Source organism: Neolamprologus multifasciatus, chromosome 5 (assembly GCF_963576455.1).
Source record: "Neolamprologus multifasciatus chromosome 5, fNeoMul1.2, whole genome shotgun sequence".
Classification (NCBI taxonomy): domain Eukaryota; kingdom Metazoa; phylum Chordata; class Actinopteri; order Cichliformes; family Cichlidae; genus Neolamprologus; species Neolamprologus multifasciatus.
In genome coordinates, this window is record NC_140443.1 from 22,992,203 (window position 1) to 23,013,088 (window position 20,886).

At 40.4% G+C, this 20,886-nt stretch overlaps 2 protein-coding genes and 1 long non-coding RNA gene across 5 annotated transcripts; 2 read left to right on the forward strand and 1 right to left on the reverse strand.

Annotated features, from left to right (window-relative positions):
- Window positions 1-68: 68 nt before the first annotated feature.
- On the forward strand, window positions 69-8,648 carry mcrs1 (microspherule protein 1). Its single transcript, XM_085159745.1, has 14 exons — window positions 69-375; window positions 993-1,147; window positions 1,333-1,471; window positions 1,603-1,767; window positions 1,917-2,026; window positions 2,165-2,273; window positions 2,471-2,609; window positions 2,947-3,022; window positions 3,185-3,213; window positions 6,040-6,132; window positions 6,248-6,330; window positions 6,482-6,569; window positions 7,996-8,123; window positions 8,218-8,648. Exons 2-14 carry the CDS (start codon window positions 993-995, stop codon window positions 8,302-8,304), a joined length of 1,401 nt encoding a protein of 466 aa, XP_085015871.1. The 5' UTR covers window positions 69-375; the 3' UTR covers window positions 8,305-8,648.
- Window positions 8,649-12,239: 3,591 nt separating this feature from the next.
- Window positions 12,240-15,215, reverse strand: LOC146518678 (uncharacterized). The gene is made up of 2 exons (XR_014874128.1): window positions 14,918-15,215; window positions 12,240-12,450 (listed from the first exon to the last, which is right to left on the reverse strand). It is a non-coding gene; the product is annotated as an uncharacterized LOC146518678 (long non-coding RNA).
- On the forward strand, window positions 12,349-20,254 carry suox (sulfite oxidase). 3 transcript variants are annotated; one of them, XM_085159741.1, is made up of 5 exons: window positions 12,349-12,473; window positions 14,314-14,384; window positions 15,179-15,344; window positions 16,166-16,408; window positions 17,174-20,254. In XM_085159741.1, the coding sequence occupies exons 2-5, from the start codon at window positions 14,326-14,328 to the stop codon at window positions 18,392-18,394; spliced, it is 1,689 nt and encodes a 562-aa protein (XP_085015867.1). In that variant the 5' UTR covers window positions 12,349-12,473; window positions 14,314-14,325; the 3' UTR covers window positions 18,395-20,254. The 3 variants fall into 3 exon arrangements, with proteins under 3 accessions (XP_085015867.1, XP_085015868.1, XP_085015866.1); XM_085159742.1 differs by lacking the exon at window positions 12,349-12,473 and adding an exon at window positions 12,483-14,140; XM_085159740.1 differs by lacking the exon at window positions 12,349-12,473 and adding an exon at window positions 12,526-12,548.
- The last annotated feature ends 632 nt before the right edge of the window (window positions 20,255-20,886 follow it).

A 20,886-nucleotide genomic window follows, 5' to 3' on the forward strand; every position in this document is an offset into this window, starting at 1 on the left:
ATATGGGGATTCACTTTGCCGGTTACATCTATAATAGAGAAGAAGTTAAAAAAAAAAGGTTACGTTTCAAATATTTACGACGTGCATTGTTCTGACAGATGAATATTCAGAGGAAGGCACTGTAATACAATATGTTAAAGATAACGGAGGCCACTGTTACTTTAGCCCGGATGGCGGCGGTGTTGCGAACAGCGGGTGAGCTAGACAGGAAGAAAACAACTGTCTAGCCAAACGGCTATTGCTAACGAGGCAAGCGTCAAGTAAGCGAGTTAGCCATGTAGCCGGAACAACGAGGGATTTACAAAGAGAAATACTGGACTATAATAACTTAATCTTTTCCTTTAAAGACACAACGAAGGGGAACAGTGTGGGAAGGTGAGTGGCAAAACAGCGTAACTTGTTACTTTAACTCGTTAATAATCAAAGCTAGCAGTTAGCTTAGCTAATGTTAGCTAGCCAACACAAACCAACGGTCATTTAAATCAAATTACGCTTGTTAGCTAAACAGACCTTAGTGTGTTGCTTTCTGAGAGAGAGGTTTGCTATAGATATCAATTTGTTATTAAATATAATGTTCTGAAGGCAGCAATAGATGGCATTTGTTTACAAAGCTAGCTAACTTGTTAGTTGTTAATTCCCCTGACTCCTATAAGCAACAACAAAAACAACAATAATACTATTAGTCAGTTTTATACACAATTGTGAATTTAAACTATTAATAAAACATTTATCCTGTAATCTGTGTGCCCGGAGTAACTTTCGGTTTACGTCTGGAGTTATACTTTTATTGTTATTCCAGTGTTAATAAAATGCTTAATATTATGGCATTTGAATTTAGTGAAAACCTACCAGAGGAACCCGCAGTTCATCGCAAATGTAAAGAAACCTTTACAGACAACAGCATATTTAAAGTTTAGCGACTCTGTGAAACAAAGTGTTGCTGAGAAACGTTTTAACTCTTTCTTGCTTTGTTTCCTGACGCATTTGAACAGATGCAGGCTGGGGACCCTGTGGTTGGCACCTCGATGGGAGTAGGTGGTGCTCAGAGTCGGTCAGAGGATGAAGAGTCACTTGGAGTAAAAGACCTGAAAAGGACAGCAACACAAGCATTTGGCAGTGGTGTTCCCAAACGCAGAAGTTCATCCAGGTTTGATATCTACTAATGTATATTTCATTATTTCAGTCAGGGTGGTATTCCAGCATAATTAGCAGGAAGAAATGAATCTTTGTTTTCTATGCTGATGGTGTTTCAGTACTGTGGTTTGTTTTGTTTTTTTCCCTGGTTAATCTTTAAATTTTTAAAGAACTACTTTATTATCACAATCTGTTTAGGTCAATAAAGCGAAAAAAGTTTGACGATGAGCTAGTGGAAAGCAGTCTTGTGAAGTCATCCAGTAGAGTCAAAGGTCCACCCGTAATGGAGCCTGTGCGCTGTTCGGGGAGTGAGCCTTCCTCAAGTGAGAAAAAAAAGGTAAATAAGACCAACAAATCCACAGATTATTGAGTGAATTCACATTAAAGATGATAAATATGCACATTTTTTTATGATTCTCTCTCTTTTCTTACCCCCCCCCCCCCCCCCCCTTAATGATGCTTTTTCAGGTAACAAAATCAGGAGCAACTCTTACACCATCTCTGACAATGGTACTAAACCCTGCACCTTTAACCAAAAGAGTTAAGAAAAGCAAGCAGCCTTTACATATTACTAAAGACTTGGGCCGATGGAAACCCACAGATGATCTGCTGCTTATAAATGCAGTGTTGCAGGTGAGCTACCAAAAACAAGATTATTGTCAAAAAGGTTGTCCTGAATTAGCTTAAAGGAGCTGCTTTGTTTAATGGCTTTGATTGTCAGTGTATGATCTAATGTGTATTGATTCATGGTATCTTGTGTGGTATTCTGTGTTTGTCTGTAGACCACTGACTTAACTTCTGTTCATCTGGGGGTCAAGTTCAGCTGTCGTTTCACTTTGCGTGAAATTAAAGAGCGGTGGTACGCTTTGCTCTACGATCCCGTCATCTCAAAGTAAGACGCCTAGCATCTGTTGTTGACTCTGACTAGGTTTTTGCAGTCTCCCAGTCCTGCATATCTCCATATGCTTTATTACACTTGTGTGTTTGAGTCATCTTTTAAGCACATTCTTGGTTTTGTGTGTCTATTTAGGCTGGCATGGCAGGCCATGCGGCAGCTTCACCCAGAAGCAATTGCAGCAATCCAAAGCAAAGCTCTCTTCAGTCAGGCTGAGGAGGCACTGCTGGCCAAGATTGGTTCAGTAAGTTATATTGAGTGGGCTATTGTGTATATCCTATTATAAGTGCTCCACAGGGAAAATGCATTCCCAGTTAAGGTCACTTTTTAATGGCTCAAAATTGTGAGATTTCACCTTGATTGGAATGAAACACATTATTACTGTACATATTGGACTGTTGTATTCACACACAGTGTTGTGTTATGTTTCTCTCTAAACAGACCAGTCAGCCTAAACTGGACGTGTTTCAGGAGCTTTTAAGTAAGCACCCTAATGTCTTTCACCCGTCTCGCAGTCCCAAGAGCCTACTGGTGCACTGGCAGCTGCTCAAGCAGTACTACCTGCTGGACGACCAGAGTGGTGAGTTCAGTTTCCCGGAGGATCCATTCAAATTCCCGTTGACAGTTTGGGTATTGAGCAGCTGGAAAACCATACAAGTATAACTCATGTCAACATCAAATGCATTGATCATCTTTGTGGCTTCGTGGGATTTGCAATGTAAACATTTTAATAGAGGCGAGGAGGATGTTTGGACATAAGATAGCAAACAGTTACTCCAACAGTGTTTTGAAAAATGAATGTTATAATTTTCTCCCAATAAAACTACTAAGAATTAACTTGACATACCTGGTTGTTCTCTAAAATATGTACAAAACAAAAAAAATTTAAAAACATCTTACCTCTGACTGTTTTGCAGTACAGCCCCTCCCAAAAGGTGACCAAGTTCTCAACTTCTCTGACGCCGAGCAGATGGTTGATGATGTAAAATTAAAGTAAGTCAGACATTCACTTCAGCATTCAGCAAATTTTTACTGCTTGTAACATTTCAGGTCATGCTAAAGGATATTACATGCTATATTTTCCAAATTCTTAAAAAGCATTGTATTTCCATGACTTCAGGGCACCTATAAGTTGTTCTGTTGCTTTTCACACAGGGACAGCAGAGATGAAGTGTTGGAACATGGTAAGTAATTTGCTTACGATGTAGATTCAGTTAATTTTGCACATCACACATCACCTTTATTCACATTAAAAGAAGAAGAGACAGGAGAGGTCACTGTGGATTACTGTGATTTAGGAGACAGTGGATTTTCTAATGTTCTTCTGAGTTCAAAGTGGTCCATATGTCAGTTTGTCCATGAGATGATACTGAACAGTAGACTGACCCTGATGCACCCATTGAAGTGTGAGTGTGTCTGTGATAGTTGGAAAGCACTGAAAAGCATGAGACGGCACTGTAAATGGGTGTATTTGGGTTGTAATGAAAAGTGCATTGAGCGTTCACTTCAGAAAGAAATGTACTATAAAAGCACCGGTCCATTTACCATTTACCAACCCATTTAATCTGTGAATGTCAAAAGAAGCTCAGATCACTTATTATCAATGTGAGCTGAAGTCAAATTCCAGATCAGATGCGTTTTGTTCCAGTAGTTCTGTATTGCAGATAATTTGTTTTTCCTTGTTAATTACCTGGAATTAAAATGTCTTAATGTATCCGTCTGTAGATGACATGGACGTAAACCTCTGGTTATATTAATATTTACATGAATGTCCTTTCCCCTGAAACCTGTTAAAACTAAGCAGGTTTAGCAAACACTGCTGTCTGATTTGGCAACCAAAGGTTGTGAACAACAATGTCATTGTTAAAGAGCTAGACTAAATATTTATTCAGCTGTAATTTAATAACAGAGATGGCAATATGTCTGTGAAGGTTCTCAGTCATCCAGGTCATCGTAGTCAAAGGAGCTTGCAAAGAAAAGCGTCTGGACTTCTTTAAGTTACTTGAAGACGTTTCACCTCTCATCCGAGAGGCTTCTTCAGTTCTAAGGTCAAATGGTGGAGAGTCCCAGATATAAACCTGGTGGGAGTGTCCCCCCACAGAGGGACAAAAGGACCCCCTGATGATCCTCTAATCGCCTGAGCCAAGGTGTGGAACTGGGTGTGGGTCCCAATCAGCCAGAGTTTCGGGTGAGTTCATTGTGAAACCTGGCCCCACCTTATCATGCGAATTCCTGAGGTCAGATGGCCCAGGGTGTGAGTGGGCGTTAAGGCGTCTGGGGAGGGATCTCAAAACTGGATTATAGATGGCAGAGAGTTGGTATCGTAAACCACCGCCTCTGTTCAAAGATGGTCGCTCACAGTGGACATAGATGGCTTCTTTCACTCCTCTTTCAAACCATCTGTCCTCTCTGTCCAAAATGTGAACATTGGCATCCTCGAAAGAGTGTCCTTTATCCTTAAGATGCAGATGGACAGCTGAATCTTGTCCTGTGGAGGTGGCTCTTCTGTGTTGTGCCATGCGCTTGTGAAGTGGCTGTTTGGTCTCTCCAATGTAGAGGTTAACAACCACATTGTTAACAATGTGGTGTATGCCGTACAGTGCAGCGAGGAATGCCCAGACCTCTACATTGGAGAGACCAAACAGCCACTTCACAAGCGCATGGCACAACATAGATGAGCCTCCTCCACAGGACAAGATTCAGCTGTCCATCTGCATCTTAAGGATAAAGGACACTCTTTCGAGGATGCCAATGTTCACATTTTGGACAGAGAGGACAGATGGTTTGAAAGAGGAGTGAAAGAAGCCATCTATGTCCACTGTGAGCGACCATCTTTGAACAGAGGCGGTGGTTTACGACACCAACTCTCTGCCATCTATAATCCAGTTTTGAGATCCCTTCCCAGACGCCTTAACGCCCACTCACACCCTGGGCCATCTGACCTCAGGAATTCGCATGATAAGGTGGGGCCAGGTTTCACAATGAACTCACCCGAAACTCTGACTGATTGGGACCCACACCCAGTTCCACACCTTGGCTCAGGCGATTAGAGGATCATCAGGGGGTCCTTTTGTCCCTCTGTGGGGGGACACTCCCACCAGGTTTATATCTGGGACTCTCCACCATTTGACCTTAGAACTGAAGAAGCCTCTCGGATGAGAGGTGAAACGTCTTCAAGTAACTTAAAGAAGTCCAGACGCTTTTCTTTGCAAGCTCCTTTGACAACAGAGATGGCAATATAGATCAAACTGATAAGACAGATAGGTAATGTGCAGAGGAAAAAACAGCATCATGTAATTAATTAATCTAAACACACTGCAGAGTTTGAATGGTGTAACTTAAATGCTCTTAAAACTAGATCAATAAAGACTCTGGTTCAAACTACATTTAGTCAAGTATTCAAATGTTCAAAAGTCTTTTTTTAGCTGCACTACGCATGCACTAAAACACTAAAAACAGTCAGCCAAAGTCTGAAATATTACTTAATCTGAACCGTTTACATAATCTTCTTGATATCTAGGACAGGAATGTTCCATCAGTATGCCCTGCCAGAACATGAGAAATTATCATTCATGTATTTTGCTCTTTTTCATTCAGACTTTTTAATTATTCATTGATTGTGCTGAAGTGCAGAAAATGTAAAAAGTTAAGGGGAACTCATTGGCTCATTGGTCAACCTGGCTGTTCACTTAATGCGCTTGGATGCATTGGGGCATTACAAAAGCCATTGTGTAGATTTATTCTGAATCCACAATGTGCATCTTTGAATGTCAGGACACTGCTATGTTCTGACCAGGGATCCTAAAAGCTGCGTCATTACTATGAGTATGCATTGAATAAGAAACTGATGTCTAAAAGGAACGAAAAGGAATTCTGCTGTTGACATCTGTTTGTTTTAATGTCCCCTGTATGAATGGGGAAGTTCACGCTGCTGCGTCAGGGGTTGAGTGACTCACTGGAAACTGACTCAGAGTAATCTCAGTTGCTCAATACACTTCTTTTTCTTTCAGAGCTGATGATTTCAGACCGTCACCAGAAAAGAGAAATCAGACAGCTGGAGCAGGAGTTGCCTCGTTGGCAGGTTCTTGTGGACAGTATCACAGGTTACTTAAGCTTTCATTCATAACGTGCAAATGAAAGCCTTTATATTTGTTTATGTTCTGAGGAATGCAGAATTTATTTGTGTGCATATGTTTTTATTTTTTTTGGGGGTTTCAGGGATGAGCATGCCTGACTTTGACAACCAGACGCTTGCAGCATTACGTGGAAGAATGGTACGCTACCTTATGAGATCAAGAGAGGTAAGTAATCTTTCAATAATAGAAACAAGGACTAAAGAGAAAAGATGCTTAAGGAAGATGTTTGTTAGAAAATGTCAAGTAATTGTAAAAGAAAATTTTTTCTTTTTGTTGGAGTATGATACAATTTTTTTTTTAACCCGTATTCACACAGATTACATTAGGCAGAGCAACCAAGGACAAACAGATCGATGTAGATCTGTCGCTAGAGGGGCCTGCTTGGAAAATCTCAAGAAAACAAGGTGACTTAGCATTTTCTTGAACAACACCATGTCGTTTCATCATTTGCTTTCTTTTTTTCCTAAGTCCAGTCACGCACACACATCACTGTTAGTCCCTTCATTTGGATTTTGGCCAAACGCATGCATAAAGAAAGCATGACAAGTATAGCTTGTCTTCATGGCTTATCCAGTAACCATTTAGAGACTCTGAAATCGCACCATTCCTTCTTGTTTGAAGTTGTCATGGACAGATTAATAGATAAGGTCAGGCAGGATTCTCCATGGATTATGATGTTTACAGATAACACTGTGATCTGTAGTGGGAGCAGTTGGAAGAGAGCCTGAAAAGGTAGAGGAGAAAAGCAGAATGAAAGTCAGTAGAAACAAAACAGAAAATGTGTGTAAATGACGGGGAGAGAGTTGGAAAGGTGAAGATGCAACGAATAGAGAGTGTGAAGGTAGATAAGTATAAATACCTGAGGTCAACCATCCAAAGCAACAGACAGTGCAGAAGAGAGTGCAGGCAGAGTGGAATGGGTAGAGACTAGTATCAGGTTATTTGTGACAGATGGATGGCAGCAAGAGTGCAAGGGAAGGTTTACATCATGGTAGTGAGACCTGTTGGGATGTATGGTAACAGGAGGTCAGTTTGGAGGTGGCAGAGTTGACCTCCAGAGTTGTTGTTAAGATTGTTATTCGGAGTGACCATGCTGCTGCTTGGTTCCTCACAGGCACCTGAAAAAGACATCAGATCTCACCTGTTTTAGCTGCTTGGCAGTAAGGTTCAGAATCGATTTCAGATCATCTTGTTTGCCTACAAAGGCCATAGTGATTTGACTCACTCATTAAATCTCTGACCTCTTACACCCCCGATCAGCTTCCAGGTCATTCTTGTCTGCTGATCCAATGCTTCTGACTGTCCCTTGCTCTGGAGTTAAACTCAGAGGAGACGGTTCTCTGTGCTTGCCCCCAAACTGTGGAACAGCATTTCTCTCACAGTCAAAGCTGCTCCCTTCCCTCTGTCTGATTGCTCATTGTGTCTCCTGTGCCTTTTACAGCCATGATTATTGATGTTTCTCACCCACATGTATCTATTTATTGGACATGGACATGTGCAGAGGAAGGATTATAGATGTATTGGTCAAAGGATATTGAATATGGAGCTGCCAGGTAGAAGGAAAAGAGGAGGAGCACAAAAGATTCATGGATTTAATGAACTAGGACATGCAGAGGGTTTGTGTGACAGAGAAGGATGTTAGGGAACGGGTGAGATGGAAGCAGATAATATACTTCTGTGACCCTTAAAGGGAGCAGCTGAAAACAGAAGAAGAAGAAACTGAATCATTCTTTTGACAAATGGAAGCATCAGTTTGTCTGGTTAAATTTTAGTGTTTCAGCTTGCAGAGGTCAATCAGATGTACTTGATGTTTACTGTTTGTTTTGCCAGGAATTATTAAGTTGAAGAACAACGGAGACTTCTTCATTGCCAATGAGGGCAGGCGGCCTATTTACATAGATGGCAGACCGGTCCTGTCAGGCAACAAGTGGAAATTAAATAATAACTCAGTGGTGGAGGTAATGTCAGAATCTTAACCAAGTTGTTTATTATTCATATTAAATGGCTGTTTAATCTTTTATTCTTGCTTAAATAACCTGTCTGTTTCTTCAGATTGCAGGTCTTCGCTTCGTGTTTCTTATTAATCTGGAGCTCATCTCTCTAATAAAAGCTGAAGCGGCCAAGATGACACAACAGTGATCGTCAGCCTTGCAGCTGCAGAATTGGCCTATGGCAGCAGAGCATGTCATATCAGGCAGTCTGCTCAACACTGGTTACAGGTGCTCTTGTGAGGCATTGTAGTGCTTCGAGGGGATAGGACTGACAATGGCCTTCTCACCCCTCAGCCTGAAATGTGATTGTCACACAGGCTTCAGCTAAATCCTGGAGCATGACAGCAACAGGTTTTTACTTGGTGTGTGGATATTTTATGTTGTATGTAATGTAGACACTCTCACAGAGCCTCGCTTTTTCCAGCTTTTCACAATATTGTATTTAAATTCTGTAGTAAAACTTTTTTCAAATTAATAAACTTGTATACACAATGAATGTCTGGCTGTTTGAATATTAAATTTTGCATGTTCCCAAAAAAGAAAAAAACAGTTCTGGACGAAACAAACTTGCAAAGAAATCTGTTTGTAAATAAGAAGTTAATAGAAAAACAGCTGAAAACACTGAATATTGACTTTACACAAGATGACTCGAGGTATAAGTCCATTATATCTTTTGACTGAGACTCTTTATATGCTTATTTAACATGCAGCAGGTATGATGAAGCATACTGACTAAAAATGAACTCCCTGTTTAACTTAGACACTTTAAGTGCTGAACACCACTTAAAGTGTCTGAGAGCACCAGTGATTGCTAGTTCTGCTTTTCAAATTAAAAAGGTAATGCATGTGACCAAAACTGAGTGTATTACGTTGTTCCTCTTGGGCTGAGTGCCTTTAACTTAAGTTTAATCAGTTTTATTCCATCATCTCAACAGTAAGAAAGATTTTACTAAACTATAACAGTGAGGTCAATGCACGGATTGGGAGAATTTGAGGGGAAAATTATTTATGGCCTTTGCTTTTCCTGTGTGATATTAGTCTGTTAGTCTGCAACAGCTTTATTTGTTGTATAAGAGGCGCCCTGCAGGCCTGTTCTTCTGTTTAACTAAGCTTAATATGCCTTAATTAGGCTAAAATATTGTTTGCTCACAAAACTAATTTCATTCTCTATTATTAATTTATTAATCCTAGATGAAGTTATCTTGCCTAACATTCAGTTACTGTAGGATGGAGTAGAGTCATTAACTTTTACATTAAACTTTATTTTCACCATAGAGCTTTGTTGAATGACAACGAGTAATGAGGCATGAATAGTCAATGGTCTTCCCAAAATACATACCAAGTGCATTTAAAGGACTGATAAAATAACACATTTCATTAAACTGACAGCATGTCAGTGCAGGTTTAACCATCCTGCTCTGACTTGTTCGAGATGAGTTTTAAAGAACCGGAAAATCCAGACTCCTCACAAGTGTTACCCTTTTTGTTACCAAAGTGCTGAAGTGTTAAAACACGAGGAGTACATTTGACCAGTAGATGGCACTAGAAAGCCAAACAGTTAACAAAACAACAGGATCACTATTCTAGGTGTTATTAGGCACATATGTGACAGAATTTTCCTACAGAGACATAAACACACTTACACACTCTGCCCGCCTCTTTCACCGCTCAGGCGAGAATAAATTCTATAAGCTGTTCAAAATCTATATGAACTCCACAGCAATAAGAACATAATCCATTCAATTTTTTCACCTGAACTAAACCCTATAGGGATCTTTACAACTCTTGTAAATTAATACATTCCACCAAATTGCAACAACCTACACACCCCTGGCAGACTGTTAGTATTACATAAGTAACTCTTAAATATTTGTATAAGGTGTGTGTAAAGTTTGAATGTAACCTGGTGGCTCTCTTTCCATGTGGATTCTGTCATTAACCAGGTTTTGTCTGTGAAATGTTAAAATACACAACATACCTGTTTCACGGGCTACCTAGCAACAACATGAAGAAACAAAAGAAAAGGCAATGTATCACTACTTGGATACGAAAATATATATTTTGATTTACAAGAAGACTATGTGTGCAAATGTAAATGGCCTGTATTTGTATAGCGCTTTACTTAGTCCCTATGGACCCCAAAGCGCTTTACACTACATTCAGTCATCCACCCAATCACACACACATTCACAAATGTACCAGGAGATTGCCAAAATAAAGATAGGGCAGTCCACTAAATCTGCTGTTGACATAGCAACCCCGTCCTCAGACCAGTTTTGACTGGATTACTCAAACATGGCAAAGCTCACATATTGGCCGAGTTTAAACAAAGGAAAGGGGCAACACTCTGACACATCAAACACAAGAGTGGACCAATGTGGGCACACTGCTAAGTTCTTCCAAAATGTGAGTCACTGCAGGGTTTTCCATTGTGTAAAGGAAAGTGAAACTGCAGGTGTGACCTCAAAATGAAACTGAAAAGATGGGATTAAAAGAGAAAACAGGTTGCCATGCCATCATAAAAAAGGCATTTTGTCTTCTGTAACAGCAGTTTCATTCACCTCTTCCTGCTGAGATGCACAGAATAAAAAAGTTTCTGAGTTCAATTCCACCATCAGGCCAAGTCTTTCCGTGTGGAGTTTGCATGTTCTCCCTGTGTTTGTGTGGGTTCCCTCTGGGTACTCTGGCTTCCTCCCACCGTCCAAAGACATGCAGTTTGTGGGGATAGGTTAACTGATTAATCCAAATTGCCCAATGGTTGTCTGTCTCTCTCTGTGTGTGTGACCTGTCCAGGGTATAGTGACCTGTCCAGGGTATAGTGACCTGTCCAGGGTGTATCTCACCCTGAAAAGGATAAGTGGAAGCGAATGGATAAGGATCTATGTGCCTGGGAGCAATAATGCTCAATCATAATAATATCTGCACTTATTTGAGAAGGTATTGTAACCGTGTTGCCAACCTGTCAGAGCTATCACAACCTCTACAAATATAATGAATGCAGATGGATAAATGTCATGCTACTGGTCCAAATTTTGGGATTCACTTCAAATTCCTTGCATTTGAAAAGAAAGTACAAGGTCTTTTGTTCTGTCTTCCTCCCCTCACCCCTGTCCCTGTGCCCGCTTCTACTAAACGTTTGTTCCTGTTAAAAAGGAGTTTTTCCTTTCCACTGTCACCAAGTGCTTGTTCATATGGGCTCGTCTGATTGTCGCTTTCTCTGTATTATTATTTAGGGTCTTTACCTTATAATGTAAAATGCCTCGAAGTGACCGTTGTTGTGATTTGGCGCTATAAAAATAAATAAATTGAATCAACATTTATGTTTATCTGATATAATGCTATACTGATCAGAAATGTTGTAACAATTAATGATTAATCAAACGACCAGATATAAATTTTTAGCAGAACATCTGCAAAAGTGTAGAGTAAGGCGGCAGCCACCATTTCTGCAAGTTTACCATGCATAAAGACTAGTGAGCAAAGCGGAAAACTGCTGTGCTGATTGAAGAAACAATACATTCAGTTAGTCTTGTGTCTGGAACATTAGCAGCTCCTTCAAACAGAGCTGTCTTGTCTCTGTGAAAGTGAGGCTGTTCCCATTCATTGCTCGTTTTAGCAGGGCAAAGTAGTCCAGTGCAGGACATCCACACCTACTTTGTTCCAGCGCATGAAGGCTTTTAGTTGCTTCTACATTTGTGCATTTGTTCAGGGTGTGGTCTCTGAGTTTTCTGTTCTCTTGCTCTATCTCAATTGTTGGTGTGGAGGACAAGCTGTACTCTGCATACCAGTTAGTATTTAACCTGTCAATCAGGTGCGTTCAGGATTATCTGGTCATTTAAGTAGAGCTGAACGTGTTTAAGTCACTGCTGGCACAGTCAATTTAGCAAATTGTTTATAATGCCTGTTATGTAAAATTCTGCCATAGATGTTGATATCACATTAATAACTATATGATAATACGCTAATAAATATGTTTTATATTTTGCAGCAAAAAAAAATAACGAAGTGTACATGGTTAATTAAGGGTATATAAAGGGTGTTTTATTTGTTAGACAGATTTAACAGTTAGTAGTGAGGTTGTTGTTGTTGTTTTTTTTAAAAACAGGAGAATATCTAATTCAAAATTTTGTTTTATTAATTGTTTCGGCGGATGAAGCGTGCCCTGTGCTGTCATTACGTGGATGATGTAAGTAGTAGCTTCCTTGAACGTTCCTCGTTCACTGTGTGTGTGTGTGGATACGTTCAGAGATCCGCAGGGTAGCTGTCCTTCGGGCATCTTGAGCAACGCAGAACCCTGCACACGGAAACACAGGAGAGGTGAGTGCGCTGCGGTTTGGACCAAGAAGCGGGAGAAAACTGAGATTTCTTCTGTTCATGAAGACTTATTTACAGGTTGGGTGAGGAAGGGCTACAAGAAGCATGCTTGCTAACTGAAATGTTAGCTAGGTTAGCCGTGAGGATGGTGATGAAGCGCAACGCCGGCGTGTTTGTTACGTAAACATTGAAGTGCTGCCATTTAAAAATTAAATTAAAACTTTGTGCTTGTGTTGAATTCGTTAGGATTAATACTGCCTTGGTTCGCTGTGGTTAATATAAAATAGTCAGTGAAGATTTTTAATAGATTTTTCCCTCGCTTGCCATCAGAAGCCTCTAACCGGTTTAGCTAATGTGTACTCTGCGTGAACCAGCAGGGACCTGGAGCTTCTGTGCCCTCATACTCTTTTTTTGGTATTATTATTATGATGATGTTGTCCATGCTGGTTGTTTGCCAGGTTTGACCAAACTAAAAAGGACATTCCTCTGTATCTTATTTATGTCTTGGTTGTTTTGAAAGTACACATTGTCCTTTTAGTTTACTTTTTCTAAAATGTAGGATTTTATAGTTTTCATTTTAGTTTCATACATTTTATATAAGTTTGCTAATACATGTAATTTACTTTTAGGGTAAGGGGTTCAGACTATGTCATGGTGGTAAACATATGAAGTGTAAGTGTGTCCTGTCCATATAGTGTTAGCTTTCAGGAACACCATGCAGATACTAGCAGATACTACAGAAACAAGGTGATTTAGCACTTTACAAAAAATGTTGAACCCGACCAAATATGGGATTTTGTTGATTTGTAAATTCAGTATTCCAATATATTGGCCAATATTTTTTTTTCTTTGAGGCACATATTTACATAACATTTGTTGTGTGTTGTTATTTATTTACTCCTTTATGCTCTGCCCGACCTTGCTGGGATCAGTTGTTCTTGTTGCTTTCCAAAGATGTGTTACCAAAAAAAGCAGAGCAGGTCAGCCACTAATCAGAAGGCGCCTGTGTCCGGCAGCCTCGCCTCTGTCAGTGCGCCCCAGGGCAGCTGTGGCTACAATGTAGCTTGCCATCGCCAGTGTGTGAATGTGTGTGTGAATGGGTGAATGACTGAATGTAGTGTAAAGCGCTCTGGGGTCCTTAAGGACTAGAAAAGCGCTATACAAATGCAGGCCATTTACCATTTACCATTCTTGAAAGTCTCTGAAAATCAGAATTTCCTCAGTGACTGTAATTGTGCTGTTTCTGTAAAAGCTGTCAGATAAGTCAAAGTAATGTTTATGGCTGCTGTGATAAGATATGTGTAATCACCTGATAGAGCACAGCTACCTCATGTGATATCTTCTGGTTTATCAGTGGTCTGTAAATATGTTTTTGGTTGGTATGGTATTGTTCTCGGGTTAGTCAATCAACTATTCCTCAGTTGTTATTGTTTGCTGGACAACATACAAGAGTGAATTGAGCCCTTGGCCTCCTCGTTCCCCTCCTCCCTGCTCACTCCCCCTCAGCTGGTTGGCTATTTTTTGAAGGATGAAGTAACAGTTTGTTGGTCAGTTGATTAGAAATGGGAACATTTTAAGGTTCTGTTTGTCATTTACTCAAAACCCATTGGCTGTAAGTGTACACACAGTTTGGAGTTTCTTGAGGAGTGCAACAACACTGAATTATACAAGTAAAAATTGGGAACTCTGTTGAAATGTTTCACATTACTGACATTTTCAGAAGTACATTTATCTGCCCCAAAGACCTGCTAACCAAGTGTGGATGGAAAAATAATCATCAGCTACCAGATGATGCTCATGTGCTTTTTTTTTTTTTTTTTTTAAATTTCTCTTTCTTTGTCAGAGCGTCAATGCAATGCTGCTCCTCAGACGCTGCCACAGGCTGAATCCAATTGGCCCGCTCAGCATTGACAGGTACATTATTATAACAACGTATTTCTGTTTATTTCATATAATTTACTTCATTTTTACTTGTGATGTAGCTCAGTAGCTGAGCTCCACTAAGACAACTCTTTCTGGTTAACAGACTGTGTACCTGCAAATTAATGTAGTGTTACGAGTTGTTAGGTTACGTTTTAGTGTACAATAAATCTAAAAGCTTGCACTTTATTTTGGGGCTACAGTAGCAATTAGCAACAGATATTCCAGGTTTTACCTGCTGAACATTTAAAACTGACAGAACCCTGACAACTACAGGATGTCTCTTAGTTTTTTTTGTCTTGCATTGTGCACTTCTGCTTTCTGTCACAGGCATAATCTGTAAACAAATGATGGCTGTAGCTTCCAGTGAATAAAAAGTAAAGAAAATGCAGAAGTGCCTTAAACCTGGAAAGTGTCTGATTGACAAGAACATTTTTCAGCTTAACCCAAACACATTGCCAGTGCAGTAAAAGCATGCATCAGTCATGGATTGGCCACCCCGGAGCCCAGACCTCAACTTTACTGACCCAGTGTGGGATCATTATGACAGAGAACCAAACAAAGAGCAGCCATCATCCAAAGAAGCGCTTTAAATGTCCTTCACGAAGTCTAGCCTTCTGAAGACTAGTTAATGAAATGACAAGAAAGCTGCCTAAGAGAGTCAGACTGTGTTTAAGAATGAAGGTGGTCATACCAAACATTCACTTTCATTCTCATTAGAATTTTACTAGTAGATTTTGCTGTATATATATGTCAAAGTTATATTTCCATTTTTAAAATGTTCTCAGAAATCAGGTGGCACCTGTAGTTGCATCGTGTGCAGTTCGTCTCTGCAGCAGCAGCAATGACCAGAGATTTCACCAACATGGCTTCAGTGCCAGCTGGAGACACGTCCTGGCAGGACTGCTGGCTGGCACAGGGGCTGTACTAGCATATGGTCTACACCATCACAAGGTTACGAACAGATGATATCTGTCCATTTTTACTTTCTTTTTAAATTTTAATGCACTTTTTTTTTGCCATAAGTTGCTAAATTATGCTAACTACATATGTTTTTAACCACAGCAGCAAATGAAAATTTAAAATTGCACTGTCTCAGCGAAAAAACATTAACTTTTCAAAGTATGAATGCAGTTGTTCAAAGTATGTAAATTATTAATACATAGTAGAGTGTGACTTTAAATGGTTCTTGGTGTTGTGGTAGACACTAAACAAATAAGTCAATGGGTCATTGAGCCCTTTCTTCCTTAGTCAGGCCATTGAATGACTATAACTTCAACTACATCAGCAGATTTTGTACCTTCAGAGCTTGTCAAGCAAAAACAGCACTGCCCTGCAAAGTCCACAGTCGTACAGAAACCCTTTCTCAGCAGTACAACCAGATTAACAGCACCGACAGCATTATATACTCAAACTGCCATAAAGTCTGACATTTTTTAACTTTAACAGTTAAATATCAACTGTTGTCTTTCCAGGAATTAGGCTGTACCTAATGAGGCTCGTATGCTAGCAGTCAGTGCTAACTCTCAAGGAGCTGCTTACTGGTTGTTTATTTAATCGAATAAAAAAGGCCACACAGTTTTATGTTAAGGTAGTAAGCAGCAGTAGCGCTTCAAATTTGAAAAGTTGAAAGCTCATATATTTTCTTCTTTTGACATCCCAGTGAACTTTTTGGTGTTTTTAAAATAAGTAGGGAGTATATAGGTTTGTGCATGACCATTAGTTTATTGCTATTTTGATAGAAACTGATGCCTGATGCCTCTGTTTCTGTGCAGGCTATAGAGAAGAGCTCCCCCCTTCCTATCATCAGCCAGGAGGAAGTTACAAGGCATCGCTCCCTGAAAGATGGCGTTTGGGTCACCTACCAAGGCGGCGTCTATGACATTACCGAGTTTGTTTCCATACACCCTGGTGGGGAGAAAATCATGATGGCAGCAGGTGGTGCCATTGAGCCCTTCTGGTCGCTTTATGCGGTACACAATCAGGAGCATGTGCTGGAAATGCTCTCTGCGTATAAGGTGAGAAATCCGCTTGTTTCTGTTGATTTAACTAAAGTGCTGTTACATACTAAGGAGTTAAAATGTACTGCACTGGGGTTTGTTATTCAGTATTAAAAGATCAGGTGTAACCACTGAGCTTGGTTAGAGTTTTACATAATCAACCCTGTAGTAAGTTAGCTAAAGGGGAGCGTGGGTGTAAAAGCTTTAGCAACACTGCTATTCATAGAAATTTACCAGGAAAAAACTTTCTTATGGGTGGAAATAGTTGTGTCAAACGGGATATTACACAGTATAGCTGTGTGGAAATTTACACTTAAACCAAACTGCAGACCTCAACACATGTGTGAGCCTTTCATTTGACGTCAACACAGACATACCCACTGCTAAGCTTGCAGAGCTCTTTCTTTTAATAAGGTTCTCACTCAAAAGAAAAGCTGACATAATAATAAAACAGTAGATGCTGTTCATTAGATGTTTTTGAAAAATTGCAACAGAGGTTGATGAGCTTTCGCAGCACATCGCTTGAATTTATCCTTAAATTAACTTTTTAAATGTATGCTGTTCATCTTGCCTTTCTGTTCAGTGCAGACACATATGAAAAGGTCTGCTGCACACTATATACTGAGGAAAACCTCATGGCTGTAAGCTGAATGCTGGCACTCCCTCAAGTGGTCACTGAGAAAAAAAATGTGTGGCTGATGTTTTTATTAGCTTCTTGAGCTGAAGAGAAGTTCAGTTGCAGTTTTGGTCTAATAAAATCTTTGTGTCTGTGGTTGATGCAAGATTGGTGAGCTGAAAGCGGAAGACCTGAAGAAGCAAAATACTTTTAAATCATCAGACCCCTACTCTTCTGACCCTGAGCGTCACCCTGTCCTGCGCGCCAACAGCCTCAAGCCCTTCAACGCTGAACCTCCGCCTGAAATCCTCTCTGACAGCTACATCACGCCCACTGCTTTCTTCTTCAAAAGAAACCACCTCCCGGTTCCTCAGGTGGACCCCGATTTATATCGCCTACATGTGGAGGGGCTACCCAGAGGAGTGCTCACACTGTCTTTAGAAGACTTGAAGACTCGATTCCCCAAACACACCATCACAGCTACCCTGCAGTGTGCAGGAAACCGCCGTAGTGAGATGAATAAGGCCCGGCAGGTTAAGGGACTGAACTGGGGCGTTGGTGCCATTGGTAATGCGACATGGAGCGGCACCAAGCTCAGGGATGTCCTGCTGGCTGCAGGTTACGGGCCAGATGTAGCCCAGTGGGCTCGCCACGTTCAGTTTGAAGGACTGGATAAAGAAATAACAGGGAGTGCGTACGGTGCTTCAATCCCTATAAATAAGGCAGTTAGCGAGGAGGGTGATGTGCTGCTGGCCTATGAAATGAACGGCAAGGATATTCCGGCCGACCATGGCTTCCCCATTCGTGTGGTTGTACCAGGTGTAGTGGGCACACGCAACGTGAAGTGGCTGGGTAAAATAGTTGTCAGTGCACAGGAGAGCAGCAGCCACTGGCAGCAGAACGATTACAAAGGTTTCTCCCCTGGAATAGACTGGGACACAGTGGACTACAAATCTGCTCCAGCCATCCAAGAGCTGCCTGTTCAGTCTGCCATTACCACACCTGCAGAAGGCTCCGTGATCGATCGCACCGAAGAAATGCTGACTGTGAAGGGCTACGCTTGGAGCGGCGGGGGCAGAGAGGTGATACGCGTCGATGTTTCTGTGGATGGAGGGAAGACGTGGAAGGTGGCCAAGTTGAAGAGCAGCGACAAGGAAGGAGATCAAACTTCTCCCCCACTAGGACGAGCTTGGGCATGGAAGCTGTGGGAGATAACAGTTCCTCTTCCTCCAGAGGCCCAAGAGCTGGAGCTCATTTGCAAAGCAGTGGACAACAGTTACAACACGCAGCCGGACACATTCGGTCCGATCTGGAATGTGAGGGGCTTGCTGAGTAACGCTTGGCACAGAGTGAAGGTGAAGATCAGCGAGGATGACGAGGAAGAATAGGCTCAGCGGTTGAAGTACAGAAATCAAAAGACTTAGAGCTTAAACAGAGTCATTTCAGAGTGGGCTATTTTTGTCTTTTTTAATTACATTTGTATCATGGACTCAGCAAATGTAGGATCAACCAGGAGTAGCACTACATTTTGAAATATTTTTGACAAACAGCCTTAAATAATTATTCATTTTGTTGCCGGGGAGATTTGCAGCGGTACGCACATGGGATGAAGCTCAAGGCTGTGAACAGCCAAATTAAAAAATGTCTGGTTATCTCCATTTATTAGTCACTTTCTTTTATTCTTAAGCAAAACTGTAGTTACGTTTGACTCTGAAGCTCTGTGGTTTATAATGATGAAGCATTTATTTTTTATAATCCATATTTATAACACTGAAGATGAGGGCTTTTTTTTTTAAAAGGGTTAAAAGTTTTGATTTACTTTTTATAAAGATTTCTAATCTAGCTGAAGTGAAGCCAAGTGGTTCTTTAACCCTTTAAGACCTACCATAGAACCAAATCCGCCAGAGCTCATATTATATTTTTACATGTTGTGGAGCCATTTTTGGGAGCATTTCAAGTTGATATACATCAATACAACCATTATAGTCCAAATTTTAATAATACGTCTGCATTAAGTGCATAGTAATTACATAAATTGCAAAAAATTTAAGAGGCTTAACCCTCAAAACTGTAAATATAAAAAAGTTGCACAAAATAGTTTCCCACCACAGGAAATTTATTTTAAGTGTCTTCATAGTTTTATTTTTGAAATACACCAATTTTTATACACTGCAGGAAAACCGAAAATAAATATTTTAATGCAAATTTGCAAAAAAACAGCATATGCATCAAAATAAACTATTTCCAGCAGTGCAATATGAGTCCTAAGTATCCCAGAAACAACACAGAAAGTCATAAAGTTAAACATAACTTTTAAAAACACCAGTATAGACTCATAAGGCCCTGATGGTAAAAAAAACTACATTTCCGCAAATGACGTCACTTCCGTTTTCCGGCAGGACAGGACGGACATGCGATAGTTTGCGCTGATGACGTAGGAAGTGTTACAAACAGCTGATCGGATCGGCAAAGCGTGTTTCTGGAATATTGTGTTTTTGTTGCTGCAAGTGCTTTTTATGCAGTTTTTGCAAAGCTATATGTGGAAGGAAACCGTGACCTAGGACAATGGCACAAGATGTAAGTATAACTCCTCCGGTTTCATATGCAAAAAAAATTATTGCGCTAGCTTACGTGGTTGCAGTGCTACCGGGATTTAAAAATAGTTACGCAAAACGGAGCAACCGGCTTTAAAGGGTTAAGTATTGATTTGTTTTTAATCAAGAGTGGTGATACTGAGTGTAGTGGTCTCATTTCTCCTTTCTTTTGGAAACTTTGAGCTACTCAAAGAAAATCTACTTGTAGTAACCATCTCGTTGAAGTAATCAATGTTTGGCTTAGGTTAGCACATCAGTGGTGGACTGTGGCCCTCTGTTGACTAATCATGCTGTGGGCCTGTCCTCTGCTCTTTCAGAGGAGATATGAAATACAAAACTACAGTGTGAAGTTCCAGCTGAAGTCCAGCTGTGTACAGGGCAACGCTGCAGCGCAGCAGAGGTCCCTGTGTGGTAAGGAGAGGACAGAAAAAATATACTGTTGAGAAGTGAGTGCTGACTCCTTACACTCAGGGAGAGGAGGGGGGAATAATATATAGGACCAGTAAAATGTACCGGTTAGTCATTTTAGCATTTGCTTGAAGAACTGGAGAAACTGCAGGTTTTATTTTTACAACATTATGAAAATATGCCGATACAGTGTGAGAATCATGAAATGCACTTAACTGCTTACAATGAATAAAGACTTTGACTTTACACTGGCCTAAGTCTGGTTATTCAGCTTTTCCTGATTTTTGCCTTTCACGCTAATTTTTTTTCTCAAATTAATGTACAAGGAATAATTACACCATGATGACGGATGGCTGTTGTTACAGATGGATAGATTTCAGCAACTTTCAGTCCAGCTGGTACACAAAACGCCTCCTGTCAGTCACATAGCTCTGCTCTGTGTTTGCTTTAGATATGTGTGTGTTTGTCTTACGATTTCAAAAGCAGCCCGATCCAAAAAAGGAACACTTTGTACATACTAGTCTTACTCTTCCCTCCTTTTGTTCCTTTTTTCCCCTTTAGTTACATAACTGTAACTTTCACAACGATGACAAATGCAAATGGCAGGAAGCACAAAGCTGACGCCTGAAGTTTACTGCGAGGTTAGCAAACACACAGAACTGTGTCACATTGATGGTAAATGGTAATATTTCACCAGTATGATGCGAGATTAACATAACTGAAGTCTGCAATACAGTTGTTTTGGGTTTTTTTGTAATCTTTTATAAAAAGACAAATATTAAGAAAATACTGAAAAAGTTTTTTAGGTTTGGGAAGATGTTTCACCTCTCATTGAAGATGCTTCTTCATTTCTAAAAACAAATAGTGGAGAGAGAACA